Source organism: Atractosteus spatula, chromosome 4 (genome assembly GCF_055471065.1).
Source record: "Atractosteus spatula isolate fAtrSpa1 chromosome 4, fAtrSpa1.hap1, whole genome shotgun sequence".
Classification (NCBI taxonomy): domain Eukaryota; kingdom Metazoa; phylum Chordata; class Actinopteri; order Semionotiformes; family Lepisosteidae; genus Atractosteus; species Atractosteus spatula.
Genome location: NC_142709.1, coordinates 65,549,032 through 65,564,799, shown reverse-complemented (window position 1 = coordinate 65,564,799; position 15,768 = coordinate 65,549,032). Strand labels below are relative to the sequence as shown.

At 39.4% G+C, this 15,768-nt stretch overlaps 1 protein-coding gene across 4 annotated transcripts in view; it reads right to left on the bottom strand.

Annotated features, from left to right (window-relative positions):
* Window positions 1–4,040: 4,040 nt before the first annotated feature.
* The window catches only part of LOC148836882 (arf-GAP with coiled-coil, ANK repeat and PH domain-containing protein 2-like), a 70,086-nt gene continuing 58,358 nt past the window's right edge, over window positions 4,041–15,768 (bottom strand). The window contains exons 18-24 of one of the 4 annotated variants that reach the window (XM_088912766.1): window positions 15,350–15,454; window positions 14,674–14,766; window positions 14,379–14,587; window positions 13,768–13,877; window positions 12,796–12,906; window positions 11,325–11,386; window positions 5,400–5,643 (exon numbers count right to left, since the gene is read on the bottom strand). In XM_088912766.1, coding sequence (XP_088768892.1) covers window positions 5,540–5,643; window positions 11,325–11,386; window positions 12,796–12,906; window positions 13,768–13,877; window positions 14,379–14,587; window positions 14,674–14,766; window positions 15,350–15,454 — 794 coding nt within the window. In that variant the 3' untranslated portion in view covers window positions 5,400–5,539. Of the gene's footprint in view, window positions 5,644–6,909; window positions 11,387–12,795; window positions 12,907–13,767; window positions 13,878–14,378; window positions 14,588–14,673; window positions 14,767–15,349; window positions 15,455–15,768 lie in introns of those variants that run through there. The other 3 variants (XM_088912765.1, XM_088912763.1, XM_088912764.1) reach the window with 3 other exon arrangements.

Sequence of the window (15,768 nt, the reverse complement as noted above, 5' to 3'; positions counted from 1 at the left end):
TGTTAGAATGCTAGCAGCTGGATTATCATCTTTTGGGGCAAAGACAGAAGTATTAACATCATATTGGATTTGAGGGTAAAATAGCTGAAAAACCATAGTGTTTGAATTTGAAGCTTGTTTTTTTGCCTTTGTGAAAACTGTTTTATTATTTATCCTGCAGTTTCGGAGATGGCTCAACATTCTTGTGCCTTGTTATGGTTCTGCTTCTTCAGAGAGGTTTTAGGCCAGGTAAGATCTTGCTCAAAGAGCCCTAACTGTTGTGCTGGACAAATGGTACTGACAGGCCCTGGGATCATGTTTGTAGAACTCCACATTTCTTTTCTATGGACAGGAACATTTTGAAAAGGTGGCTCTTTGCCTCTCTGTGGTGTGCTGACCACCAACTTCCACTGCAGCTGTTACACCACAGGCCATTAATCTTAAAGTTTTGTCTACCTTCCAACCATTTCATATGTGCGAATATGAGCTACATGTCAGTTTTAGTTATGCAGCCCAGTGTTCAGCTGCAAGGGAAGGTTCTTGCAGATGTTGCTCTGCTGGTCTTCAGCAATGGCTAAGATGTTGTTTAGTACAATGTGGTTTACTCGATTCTTGTATGTTATTCATCACAGTGGCATGCTGGTTAGCACTGCTACCTCACAGTCCTAGAGTGGGTTCTGGCCTGGGGACCTGGCTGGGAGGTGCCTTCATACTATCCCTGCGATTATGGGATTTTCACAGAGTGATTCTTCCCACCTGTTAAAAACATCCTGGTTAGGTTGGTAGATTTCTCTATGTACTTCTAGAGCACTACTGGTGTTTTGTGTCACAGCATATTTCAGTGAAGAGCAGAAAGAGGTTTATTTAGCAACAAAGAGGCCTCCTGGAGTTCCGAGTGACACAAATTCTCTCCCTATCTGATCTGCTTACTGTTCTTTACAAGCACCCTTTTATACTTTAAAACACCTCCTCTATCTACCCAACATGGTATTAGAGAAGCACACATTTTAGGAGTGATATATTTAGAGCTCACCTTTGTTTCTTTCTACAGATTTCCATATTTGTGAGACAGGGATATGCTTGTTCAGCCCATCAGATTCTTTGTGGCTCTGTACAGCATGTTTTTCATGAAGGAAAAGCTTGCAGACGGGTCAAATCTTACACGCAGAGAAAATACTGTGTTTGCATTTGTTGCATGACAAATGAAAGTTAAAGTTACTTCAGATTGTTGTTTTAAAAGGAAATCCCTGGATTATGTAACAGTAAGTGCTGCTTTATTTCGAAGCTAATTTATGATGTGCAGTTGTGAGAAACAATGTCCTTAATTGTGAGTGTGTAGGTTCTTTTTAAACAGAAAATGCTGAAAAAGTTGTAGACAGATCCGCACCATGAACTGTAGAAAAGCTGCAATGACTCATGTACAGTATCAACGTGGCCTTGTCGTGGTTGCACTGAATTACGAGAAAGGAACAGCGGAACAACAGTTCAGTGGAACAATATGAAATGGAAAAGGTTACTGAAATGGTTGGCAAGATTTGTTTGTTTTTTTTCCCTTCTTCCAGCTTTGTCTCATGGACACTCTTGTCTTGCATGTGGAAAAGCAGCCCGTAGGGGACACTGTTGGCCAGAGTGAATTTTTCTGCCTGTGCTCAAGACACACCTGTTCCAACTGAGTTTTCTGAATGTGCACACGGAATTCAGGCCTCCCTAAGTGTCCATCATCTTCAGAAGTCAACACTGGGTTCAACAAATTGTGTGGTTTATAACAAATTATAATCTGTTTTATGTTTATTACATGGATGTTATTAGCTGAAGTTTGGAATTAATCTCACCCAGCTGTTCCAACTCATGAACATTACTGAAATTAGCTGTATATACTTAATAAAAACACCTCTGTGCATCTGTCTCATGCATGCCTCCTTCACCCCATCCAGACCTCACAGCTGTCTCTCGGTTAACCCCTCCCTAAGAACGGGGTTCGAGCCTCCTAGTCCTGTGGCCAGGGGGCTGCCCCTTACCTGGGTTATGCCAAACTATCCTACCTAAAATACTCAAACATTCACAAAGCATCTGATTTTTGGATGTTGTTGTTCCTCATGAAATTAAAATGTTATTAAACAGCCAGTGAGCTGTTTCTCTGGATGAATCATACTGAGGAGAGTGATGATGGGGTTTGCTGAACAAGCCTCCAAGTTTAAAAAATGACTTCTAGTAATACAACTGTCCTATAATCTTACGACTTGCCCTGGTCACTATACCTAATACTGTAAATTAAATGACTTAAATCATAATTTCTGGATAGTTTGACATAAAGTGTGTTAAACACTGTTAAAAAGCACTCTGTCCTATCAGCATGTCCTATTTTCACTCATAGTGCCCTAGAACTGCTCTTTAACAAATGCAATGGGATGAAAGCACCTGAACAAACCTTAGTTCACTAATTCACTGATCCACAAGATGAGAATAATTAGTGTAACTTGGACCACAAGTGTATAAAAATACTTGGAAGATTTTTTTGCTCTAAATAATGAACTACATCCACTTCTTTTAAGTCTTTTATTGATTCCAGTACCACTGTCATTTTATTGAACAGTGTTTCCTAAGGGCATATATTTATAGATTATATACAGTATTTACATGATTTACATTTCACTGCTATATGGCAAAAAGTATAATCTCTTCCATGCACATATTTGGAAGACTATCTAAAAAGCCTAAAAAGCAATAAAAATATTAATTCATTACATTTGTATTACAATTATGAGAAAATACAAAATGTAATTTCTTAGACAACTGTTTTGACTGTGAAATTGAATCATATTCACAATATTCTAAGCATGTGCTCTACTGCAGCTATAAAGAACAAAATTACAGTTGTCTACACTGTCCATCCATTTAAAGATGGGAGGGACTGAAATTGAGCAGATGTGAAATTTTAACATCCAGAGTGCTGCAAGGTAGGTTCAAGTAAGAAGTTTTTCACTTCTGAATCCCAAAGAGTGCAGTTAAATTTGAAAGCATGCCCAGCTTGCTTTTATTATAATTTTGCAAAACAAACATTTGCATTGCATAAATTAAATATCGCTGTCTTATAGGAGGGTAATACTGTGTGCCTTAATAATAATAAGCTTACTTTTTGACATTTCTTTCAAAATTCAGCATATTCATTCAGAAACTATCACACAACGGGCTGCTACTAATATTTCCAGCACCTTGATTAAGTTCCAAAACCGAGTATTTTACCAGTTCTCTGTCTGATTAATAAATAACAGCAATAATAAACATTTCAAGGCACTAAAGCTAGAATATGAATCCCCCTTAAAGCATTCTCTTTAAGCTGAAGAACACAAGCTAACATCTCACAAAGCAAACCTAATTCAAATGGAAAGGAGCACACATTTCAACTAATTGGAAAGGGCACACAGCTATGTTGTTAGTCCTTTTAGGCCATGGAACAGTACAAAACACACCAGTTTTTTATCTGAGGATACTTGCACAGAATGAACATGGATGGAGGGGCAAACTGAAAAAGTGAAAAGGGTTACAGTCACTTTGATCAAGTTAACTTCTTATAAAAACTAAAATTAAAAAAATACATACAAAGACAGTAGAAAGCAAAAACAAAACCTAAGCAAAGCCCCTTTCATTTCATAGATACAGCTGGGGGGGGGGATTCAAAAGGAATGTTCCTGGTTCTGTCACAAAAGTACACAAAAAGTACTCCGCTCACTCCAGTGTTAGTAAGCTTTTAGTACTGGAAGAGAACATGTCCCATTATACACAAATATTAAAAGACATTGGGATGTGTGCATGCTCAGATAACCACAGCTCAAAAGGAACCCCTTTAAAGCACTGTACAACACACGGTACCCCTAAACAAAACATTGCAGTTTATATTGTTTATCAATATACATTTGGCAGCTTGTGCTAGACACCACACACAGGTATTTCCAACAAATGCATATATAATTCCGTTGGAATGTGTTAATGTTAGTACTGTTTAGTACTGTTTCGAGTAGTTTGAAAAATTGAAGTAGACCAACACTGTCTCACTGCCACTGTTTTCAGATAATTTCCTTTATTTTTGTAAACTGGGCCATTGGACATATCAACTGCTACCTCTTAACTGAAGCATTTTACTAGTACCCTTAGTTCCATCATCCTTAAATGGCTATGACTCCATTAACATATTACAAAGATGATATAATTTCTTGGTCCTATACACTTACATATGTACATCCCATGACTGAGATCACAATTGTATACAGATAAATCACTAAAGTTGGTCAATAGAACACAGCTGTTTCAAATGCCATTTCCATGACAGTAAAGCTACCTCAAGCAACCTGGAAAGGTAAAATGAAGCTTCCCTCAGCTTTTCACCAGTAACTCTACAATATATGTACTGTACGTGTAAACATTTGCAATATTCCTTGCATTGTCCCTAAATTTGAAAAAGTACTCCAGAGTGATACAGTATATACACCAGAGGCCAAATGGAAACTACAAACAAGTACATTTAAAACCGAGAACTGCAGGTACATTATTAAACTAAGAGTTGTGAGAGTATGGGACAAGCTACTCATCTATGCTATAGAAACTGATAACCTACAGTAGTTTCTTTCAAGAAACAGCCAAATAAGATCCTTGGATCTCTCTTGAGCAATGTGTGAAAAGGCTAACTTCCTTCTCTCAATTGTTATCTTTCTTGGGTCCCTGTTACTTACTGCAGCAAATTTGTATTTTAAAATTTAGAGATGTACAGTACGTACGGACATATATATTGTTCTGTGCATCTGAATACTTCACGATGCACAGTTCAGAAGACTTCTTTCAGAACTACACAACCTACTGCTCAGAGAAAAGCTTCTCATATTTACAAAAACAGTTTAGTGATACTTAAATAATGTGTCATCAAACCTACTGAAAATGGATGCTGACAGTCTAGCAGTAACAATGTCAATTTACATTCTTTGAAAATCTGAATCAGTTCATAAAATGACTATGTAAATAATATGCTTTCAAATACTGGAGAGCATTTTACAAAGTGCTCTTTGTGTAGCTTAATTCAAATGAGTTTAACAATGAAATATGTTCTTAAAGCATTTAACAAGGTTTTATTACATCAGGATTTTCTTGTTTTAGAAGAGAGGAAAAAACATGAAAATGATTTTGGTAAAGAAATTCGGACAGAACTTCTGAATTATTTCTGCTGTTACTTTGGTTTAAATTGGTCTTTTTTACCCCTGTCCTAGGTAAATTTAATACAAAAATAATGCTTTGAAATCTGCTGACAGTAAAAAAATGTACACAAACGGTAATAATTTATTGAAAGAAATGGAGACATACATAGGCAGAATCACTTGAGGTACTGGTGTAGTTCTGCTGTTTTAGTTTTAGTTCCTGCTATTTTCCTGAATCCAAGTGAAACTGCTGGTTAAACTCAGAGACAGTTTTGCTTTTGAGGGGAAGGTGAAATTACAACATGGCCTTCTCATGACCAGCACCAAATCTGCCCTGCTCCCACAGTGACACCAGCTCCTGCCTCTCTCCGTCACTCTCACAGCCTCTGGGAATCATACTGCTGGAACCGGTTTAGTTTATCAGGGTCGTTGGACGCCATCTGAGAAAAATCTCGAAAAATATCCTGATAGGTTTCATCCCCTGCAATGAGAAACAAGTCATTTTAACTCGCTGTGGAATTCAAAGTACAGGAATGTATGAAGCACTTTTAATATGCTGTTCTATAAAGTATATTTAAAAACCTACAATTTATTAAATGCATGCCTGTGTATCATCTTCCTCCTGTTTTAAACTTGGTGAAGTGGTGTTATAGTTTTTAATGCACACAGATGGTTCTAGATTAAATAACTTGAAGATAATAGGTGATATAACATTTTAAATATATTTTTAATAAAGAATATATACACTCCTAAAAGATCTTTAAACTTCTGTGTTGCATGTGGGGTTAAAACATAAAAGATTTGAGAGTAGCAGAAGGAAACGAGCCATACCTGTGCAAGTGTCAAAGCAGCTCAACAGAGAGAAGCAGAATTAAGCAGTTTTAAGGAAGAAGGCTTAGAGGAGGCAGATTCAGAGATTAGGACTAAAGCTTGGAGCCCAAAGTACAATGCAAAGGGTTGCTGGTACAAAATCAACCACTGTCCAAATGTCAATTCCTGAGAAAAATTTATGTGCTTAATGCTTCTGAAATCAAACGTTCAAATTGCTTAGATGTAATCATAACTTAACTTTCTCTATGCAGTTCTGATACTGTCTACCTACAGTATTTGTCTGATTTAAAGAGTCCACACCATTATGGGTCACTAGTTCAACTGATCTCTAGTGGGCCTATAAATGAGGACTTGAATAACATATGGAATATTTTGCCAATCTCTCCACACATACAAACATGACAGCATGCATCTATGGACAAAATTACTAATTACTAGTACTATAGACCTCTTCTTTCTTCTTTGTTGCCTTCCAAAATTCCAACAAAGATCTGAAACAAAGGGTCTTTAATGGTCCATATTTCATCGCCAGACCAACATGATTTGTAAGCGCATGTTGTTCATGTTTGTATATTTAATAAACTGTGAAAAAATGTATGTGAAGCAAATAAACTCTCACTAAAGCAAATTGACTATGGGTTTCAAAATGCACCCCCTAGTTTTTTAGAAAGCATTTTGTGATTTTGGCGGTGGGGGGGTTGGTTCTGTTTATTTTTGCTGTGAAAAACAGGTGAGGCATGTTCACCTATAAACTTAAGTAAAACTAAGTGAGACAGACTGACAACATGAGCTCCTCTCATTTGTAACTGTTCTGATGTACTTTAAACTCTGAATGTGTCCCAGCATGAGTACCCTTAAAAGGACAGCATGCGGTGTGGTGATAATCTATGGGAGATAAAAAAAAAAAATAGTCAAGTTTTTGTTAATAACCATGTTGTATTTAAAGTGCAGGATTTATGTACAAAAAATAGTTGCATTGGCCTCAGGATCTCAAAGAAACAAAAAAAACAGCAAAGGCACAACCTTGAGAGATTAGAGCAACAGATTAGAAGACAGTACAACAGTAATGGAAAGGCCAGTAAACATGGAAAAAAAAACATTTTGTGCCAGAAGGTGATCTACATTGCATTGAAATACACAGTAACTCCTCTGATGCTTCTTGCACAGACTCAGGAATGGCCTATTCTAGACAGTTTAAACCTCAATAATACTATTTCTTAATTTTGCTATTGGATTCACACTTCACCATAATCTCTACTGAGCCATAATGAAAACGCAACAGCCTTCTGTTGTACAACAGTGGATTATTAGGCACATAGATATTACTGATATTTTAAATACTGTGTTTAAATATTATTTGAAAGGTCTGTTGAGCAAGTAATACTGTAACCTGGAATAACAAAATACTGAGCCCAAGTCCTGTGATTTCTGGAAACACAAGTTAAAACCGCAATCTGTAGAAAAACTGTATAAATAAACAATCACAGAAAAACATTATTTTGATTAATATAAGAACAGAAAAACATACAGCTGTGGCCTACATTGAGTAATGACGATTGCCTGGTTTCTATTGACATTAGAAAGCCTAATAGACTGATTTCTGAAAGAAACACTACATTTGAAGCCTATTCCTTCAAAACCAGGAAACTGGCTGCGTGAGGGGATTCTGCTGGAGAGATACTGCAGGAGGATATGACTGGCAGAGCACTAGAACAATCCAGTGAGTGACCACCACTGTATCCAGCTGCACAGGAAGAAAGATGGAACAACCAAACATCCAAAACAGTGTGTGCAGAGGTGGCCCTGCGGGTCAGCACTGTCAGGACTGTTAGTGCTGTAGAAGGTCATACCCTGTACAAATGTTTTAATTTCAAAGGTGGGTCACGTCATAATCAAAAGATTATCGTGATTCTTTAAACTACACTTTTTAGTCACTTTTGCTATGATTTCGTTTGATATCTGTTTAAGATATTTGAAAAATAAGTCATTAGACCTCAATGATGCATTTCTTTTGAGCATCAGTATAGTTTCTACATATACTGCACCAAATACAGCTGGAAGCAGAAAACCCACTCAAGTTCTCACTAAAAGGTTTTAGGAATCTGCAACTAGAAGACAACTATCTATATTGCCTAAACATTACTCACTGCCATAGTTTATAAGACTGATATCTAAACGTACAGTAGGTTTTCCTAGATTCCTGAATGAGACTTGCTGTCAAAACACTAAACTTGTCTTCTGTAGCATCTTTGGAGTAATGGGGATAACGAATAATTCTGCAAATTTGAAAACATTCCTTGTGTCCATTTGTTTTTTTAGACAGATTTTAAATAAATCAGTTTAATAAATTAAAATAAAATGGCCAGTTGACGTGTCAAAGCTATACTGAATTGTAAGAAAATGTCGACAAGTGAAAATAAAGCAATATTGCAATCAGACTACAAGTGTGTGCAGGGCCACAGTCATGTGTTTACAACCCTCAATCAACATCTCAATCCAGATTACACAGACACTGGCCACCCCTGGTAAGGCAGGTCAGAACATGTCTACTCATCCCCCCCCCCCCCAGCAAAAAATCAACGTTAACTGAACTCAGCAGTTTCTCTTTCAGTGATTTACTAATGTGAATCACAGGACCGATGCCCCTACTCAACAAGAAAAGCAGGTCATATCGTGATTTTAGTCCTTGTTTAAATGTGTGACAACTTACACCTCAGAATAATTGTCCTATATGTTACAAACGCACTTGGTACAAAATAGCATCCATAAAAGCAACAACTAAATAAGATTAGGTCCTCTTTTGAAGCTGGGCAAGAGTATAAGAAAGGTTACAATCAAAAGGAAGCCAATCGGCCCATATAGCCCGTTTGGTAGTTAGGAGCTAAATAATCCCATTGATCTCTGGTTGGTCTAAAGAGCCTTATTAAGATGGATAAAAGAGTGATCAAAGTGTGCACAGCTTCTTTTAAAAAAATGCTTAGCTACGCTTCTTAAGTATAAATATTTGCCATCGTTTCTAATCCATAAGAAAATGTGCTCAAGTCACATAATCAAAGGCATGTATAAACACGTCTCCACCTTGAATGCCATGCAAGTGAAGGCAACTCACCTCACTCAGAACAGAAATCGTCATTTTTCTGCATTGTTTAATATATCGCCAGGTTTTCAGCTTATACACTGAAGATCACACTTATCAGGGTAGTTGGATTAAAAAAACAAACATGTTCACTGCGTCTGACAGTACATTACGAAACTTTTAACCTTTTGCATGGGAAGGTTTAACTGTGTGTTAGAGAAAGTCTATCTTCTATCTGACTTCTTATAATTCAGGAGGGACTTAATTACATAAAGTGTTATGGGAGTATGGAACAAGCAACCTAGCCATGTTGTTAAAGCCGATACCTTGGCTTCTTTAAAAGAACAGCTCGATAAGATCTTTGGATGAACTAGCCACTAAAAACCAAACTGTGGTCCTCGTTAAAAAAAATTAGAAAAATGAATATCTTCATGACTTCCTCGTGTCAAGAAACAACATATCTCCTGTCCATAACAATTACAAATGTCTTAACTGGATAACTAAGATGGTTCCCTACAAGTTAAGAGCAACAGTAAATTATTCACAAGATTTATCTCACCCACCTTGTTCCAGGAAAATATACAATGGAAATTATTAAGAATAACAAGGTATAAACTCAGTTGACAAAAAAGGCTTGCATAATCTTGAGGAAACAGACTAAAAGACTAGAGTGAAGATCCATCTAAGAAAGCATAGAAGGCAATACTGCTTTTATGCTTGTGTTATACTTTAAGACACTATATTTCAAAATAAAATTGGTTTAGGAATATTTTGACAAAGCCTGGCTTCATCGCTCTGACCTGAAACATTGTGACAGGGATACTTCAGTGTCCAGTCTTATGGGGGACATTTTTAACACGTGCTGTTGATTCAACCAATTAACACCAGGCTGCTAGTGTCGAAACCAAGCTGTGGAAGTCCAGTTGCTGCAAACGTTCTGTCATGTTTTGTCCCACTATGAACTGTAGTTTGCTAAATGGCCCCCAGGCTGTTGTGATAACATGAATTATTACATGTTAAGGGGGGGAGGGGAAATTAGCAGTCTAGATTGGTGTTTTTGTGACACCGGGCTTGTTGAGTAAGCACTCATAGCTATTTTTTTTAATGTTCTTCTTCAGTGCTGCACTGACAGGACATGCTGAAAAATGTTTTCCCTAACTATCCAACCATCCATTTTCTAACCTCTTTATCCAGTTCAGGGTCGTGGGGGGAGCTGGAGTCTATCCCACCAAGAAACAGGCACAAGGCAGGGCACACTCGGGATGGGACTGCAGGGCAATCTTCCCTGACTAAAGTACCCAAATTCAGATTTAAACCAGCATCTAACCCAGAGATCAGAAAAGTTGTGAAGGGAAGCAGAGACACTGATTATACGAGTACTGCCAGGCAATTGTACAGTCAATAGCTAAAAAGACTATTAAAAAAAGTTATAAATATAAAGAAGAAAATGCAACGGGAAGATATTTATACCTTAAATATGTTTACATCACCTGCCTTTGTGCAAAGTGTGTACACAATACAGTGATTTACAATACTGTATGAAACCCTTTTCATCTACAATACACTGCTGATTTTCCTATAAAAGACCTTTTAGGATAACAATCCTGTTTTTCCCCCCAATATACATATATATTAATATACAAACATAAATTATCTGTACATTTTGTTTATATGGTTCCACTGATGCATAAGATAGTTTTAAAATAAATTGTTTTAAAACCGCCTTCCATTTTAAAACTATCATTAAATCTTCTGCTGGCAGTTTTATAACTTAATTTAAAAAAAAGAAATTAAAAAAGTTGATAAGTTTTCATCTATGTAAATCAGTATGCAAGCATGGAACCATAAGAAATACTACTACAGTATGTGTTTGCATATCCACTAAAGCACCCCGACTTGTTATTCTCAGACTTCAACACCAGAGCAGTTAAATTCAGGCTGCTGTGGTGTTTTTCACTGCAGAATAACAAATGCCACCCACTAGTCACAGCTTTATGGCTTGGTCTCATGTGAATACATGTCTAGCATGTACCCTGCATAATATACTGTACAACGTCCTTTTCAACCTATTTGAGATATGATATTAAAATAAAAAGGCTACTTCAGATACTTCACATTAATAATCTCACTTCAGGTATTAACTAGTACATGGATTTCCAGACACTTCTGTTAAGACTCTTCTAGCTGCAGGCTGATGAACTCCTGTATACACTTCCTGTACTGCATCTCAGTGTGGCTGTTGGTGGAATATTGACCTGTCTGCCCATAGGGGCCCTCGGCTTCCCTCATCTCGTCGTTCATCTTGGCCAGACGCAACCTGCCAGGGGAGAGGCAAGGGGGAAGTTAGTCACATTGTCCTGCTGCTGCAGCACTGATGTCATTCATCCTGCAAAGCTTCTCCGTCCTCTGCTGGAAGCAGTATGGAACGGTTACCACCAGGTGGTAAAGGGGAACTGCATCGCTGTTTTAAATGTTTGGGGTTTAGAAAGAATTGACCATGATGAGCGCGTTTCAAACCACAATGAAAGCAAAATGTACTCGGTAACATGTAAAACCTCCAATTTGCATAAAAACAAACGAAATTTCCAGGCACCATTCTCTGCGATTCAGAACAAGGCAACGAAGCTTCCAGTGACGCGAGGCAACCCTATGACACTGCAAACAAGCAGGCTTGAGAATACATCTCCTTTAATCCAAGAGAAATATTGCTCCTGACTTTGAGATGGTTTTTCCAACACATACTAATTACTTGTTAACTCTGCATGCAGGTCACGTTGGGACATTTCTGCGGTGAAACGTCTGCTGCACCACCTGCACTTATTCGCTCGCACATCACATCACGCTATTCATTAGGGGCCGCATCACGTCGCACGAACGCGTGCAAACTCTCGCTCTCACCAGCGGCGAGATTAGGGGGTTTGCAACAAAGTGGAGGCCAGACAGCGCTTTCACAAAGTTGACGTTTTTGTGCCTAATTCAGAATTTGTAAATATTTTGCTATACAGTCAATTGAACTATATTGTTACTGAGATTTAATAACTGGTCTGAGAAATTGGGACTGCAGTTCCCCTTTAAGAGGGATGTGCTTTTCACATTAGTAACTGGAATAAAGTTTCAACCTTTATTCCTCAACCTTTTGTATCTTCAATACTGTATCCATAGGACATTTGCATTACTTCTAAAATCCTATTCCTCCTTTCTTTGCGCACTTTAGAATTCCTCTTTGGAACTTCTTTCTTACAGTTACTTTTCTTCACCACTAGAGGCTTCCGTTTCCCATTCCACACCAGTACAGTATTTAAAATACAAAAGCAACAGTGCGAGGTAGCACAGTGCAGAATTGTTTTACTTGGCTTTCTGCCTAAATGCAATTCCACTTGTGCATGCAATTCGCTTACATTTCCACATACTGATTTCTACAAAATAAGCAGTCATTCTGAGATGGCTATCAGGACACTTATGTACTGCGCTAGCCAGACATAACAGTGACACCTACTGTTCTTTAATAGTACGTGATTCCAGGATTGTTTCCTACTTGACGGAGATACTTTTACTCTGAAATGTTGGAATATAAAAAAAAATTTCTAACATCTAAACTTCGACACTATCAATAGTATCTAAGCATTCTTACACCTTTAGCCTTTCTTTATATGCAACACCCCCACTGCAAAGAAAACACCACAACACCAAGCCCTCATAACTATCAACAGGAGAACATGTACTCACAATGTGACTATGTCTGCATTGGCAGCGTCCACAGCTATCGACAAGGGGCTCTTATCCTCAACATCCACAGCGTTTTGACTGGCCCCTCTCTTCAGGAATAAGCAAACCTGCCTGTTGCAGAACAAAAATGACCAAACGAAGAAAGATGTAAATCTGTTTTTTTATGATCTCTACTTTTAATACATATAAATCTATACATTAAGATTGATATATATATAGCTTTATATATGATTATATAATAAAATACTGTATATAAAGTTATATATAATAAATTGTACACAGATTTATTAGGTTATAGATTTATACATGTAAAGCATAGCTGCATTTCACTTATTATTTAGCATCTCAGAGGTGAAGTACAATGTCACTAGGGAATGTCACTTAATATGTAACAACTGTCTTTCGGAGTGGGGAACTGTGTCAGCCTGTGAGCTGCAAAGGTGCAAGCAGAGGGAATGTCCATGCTAAACAGCAGAAAGAAGAAAAAACAAAGCATTTCAGCTGTGAAGCCTTCTTCAGGCATGGAATTAGTTTTATTACTTAACTAGGGAAGATCAAAGAAGGCAAACATCCTAAGACTCTGTCTGACTTGCAGGTCAATCTCCCTCATGCTTAATGAAGCCATTATTCCATTGTACAAGAAGGTGAACTCTAGTAGTTTTGATTTAGCTCGTGTTGACATATATCCAAAGAGATAATCTTCTGTTTATTGCTGAATACTGGATCATTTTTTGACCTGAAATCAAGCCCAGTCCCCAGCAGAAAGATGAAAGAGAGTACATCGAGCTCCTATTCTTCTTTTCAAACAGACAGTAACAGGTCAGAGAGCGAGCGAAGACAGGAACCCCAGAGTGGCAAGTTAGTCTCTATAGAAGAATTCAAAAGCAGTGCAACCAGATTTATTTGGCAACAGGAGGAGATTTAGTTATTGGTCTTATCTGATGAATCAAATGAGAGAAGTGGACTGAATACCCTGTGTGCCCCAGGATAGTGGCGTGGTGGAGGGGTCCTCTGCCGTGAAGATCTTGGTGATTGACGTTTGCGCCATTCTGAAGCAAAAACTCGCAGGTCACCAAGGAACCCTGAAAGAGGACATAAACAGCGTGACTGTGAAGTACAGCCTAAGGACAAATGAAGACCGCAGCCCTAGGAGCCAGGCTGTTCAAATTACAAGGAGATCCATCCTAAGGGCCTCAACATCACAATTTCCAGTACAGACAGTGATAACGGAGCAGAGTGAGATTCCCTGTCAAGGAGTCTCTGCAGGTCAGGTATCTTGTAATCTCAGGCCACAAGCCGTCTCCCATGAGGAAAAGTAGTCAATATTTTCTGTCAAATCTACAAACTAAGCATTAAAGTTTTAGGCTATTGAAGGGAACAGAATATATATATTCTCGACCTACTCGGACACAGATCCTTCTTCAAAGAAATGCGATATGCAACAGGTTTAAACTGACCAAAAACGTAAGACAGGACAGGATGGTCAGCAGTTTACCGTTGTGGAGACCGTGACTGTTCTTAATTCGAGTAGCTACAACATGAGGTTTGGAAGATGTACATGGACGCCCCTGCCGCACACTTACCCCGAGGACAGCCTGTATGAGGGGAGTCTTGTTGTCGTCCTCCGTGTTCACCCAGTTCACCTCGGCCCCGTGGGCCAGAGCCTCGGCCATGTCCGGCAGGCTGCGCGCGGAGGAGGCCCAGTACAGCTGCGGGCCCACAGAGTAATCCCTGGGCTCGGCGAACACCACCAGCTCTGGCCCAGCCAGGGGGGCAGGCGTCTCGGGGCCCTCTGCACGACGGGAGAACGACAGCGTTTAAACCTCCCAAGCGTGTTCCCTTGCGTCAGACACTTCACTCGGACATCCGGCGGCTTACCCGATTCGCTCAAGCTGTTCGTAGAGGGGGTGGAGGCCAGCATTTCCCTGCTTCCATCAGCGCTGTTCTGGATCCCACTGTCGGCACTCTTTTCTGCAACAGAGGGGGGCAGAGGAGGTTCCTTAGTCCCGTGTGATGAGCAGCTGCTCTACCAAGCGCACCTGTGGTGGACACCCACAGTGTCTCCAAGAAAATGGGAAGCGCAGCTGGAAGAGTCATTTTTTGCTCCCACCATCACCTTTGTTGCAACAGCAGCACGGAGGATGTTCTGTGGGTAAAACGCAGCTTTTAAAAATGACCGAACCGGCGCGCAAGGGGGGGAAGGGGGCGCATAACGTGGGGAAGCTGCAAAGTCCAAACGTGATGAGCGACATCTCGCGTGTACGAAGGGAAACAGCAACCGATGCCGTCAGCAGAATGGATGGAATGGATGAATTGGGGGAAAAAAAAATGCGGCCAGCCAAAAAAACAAATCTGCAACACAGCGACGATGTATTCGGAAATACCCTTATCGTGAGCACCTGACACACCATAGTATTGTATGAGCAGTGAAGAAACGACGAACAATGAGCACAGCTGGAGAGCACTATGACGGAGAAGGCCCGAGCACATGTGGAGGACTGCAGTGAAGGGCAGAGGGCACAAGATGAGAATGGTCTGCGAGTGCAGTACTTACTACTCCGCAGCTTTGAGGAGGTATCAAAGTAGGAGAAGAGCGAGTCAAGCTCATCGGGACAGAAGAGAGACTCCCGGCGGGTATCCTCGTTGAAGGTTGCGGCTGCTGGGGAGCGTGTGGGTTAGTACACAAAGCACGAAGCAGGCCAGAGAGAGACGGGGGTGGAGGAGGGAAAGATTCGTTTTGCAGAAGAAAAGGACATGATAAAAGCATGGGTGTTAGTCAGAAATCCAGAACAGGCTTTTCTTGCCTTGAAATTGCCATTAGTTGACCGTGTGACCGCGACAGACATCTGAGGACAGTAATTCAGACATGCTGGTTAGTGTTATTGCACATCCTGAGCCCCTTACATGTTTACACTGTTACATGTCAGTGCTTCACGGCATAATCACAACATGCCTTGATATGCTGTCAAAGCA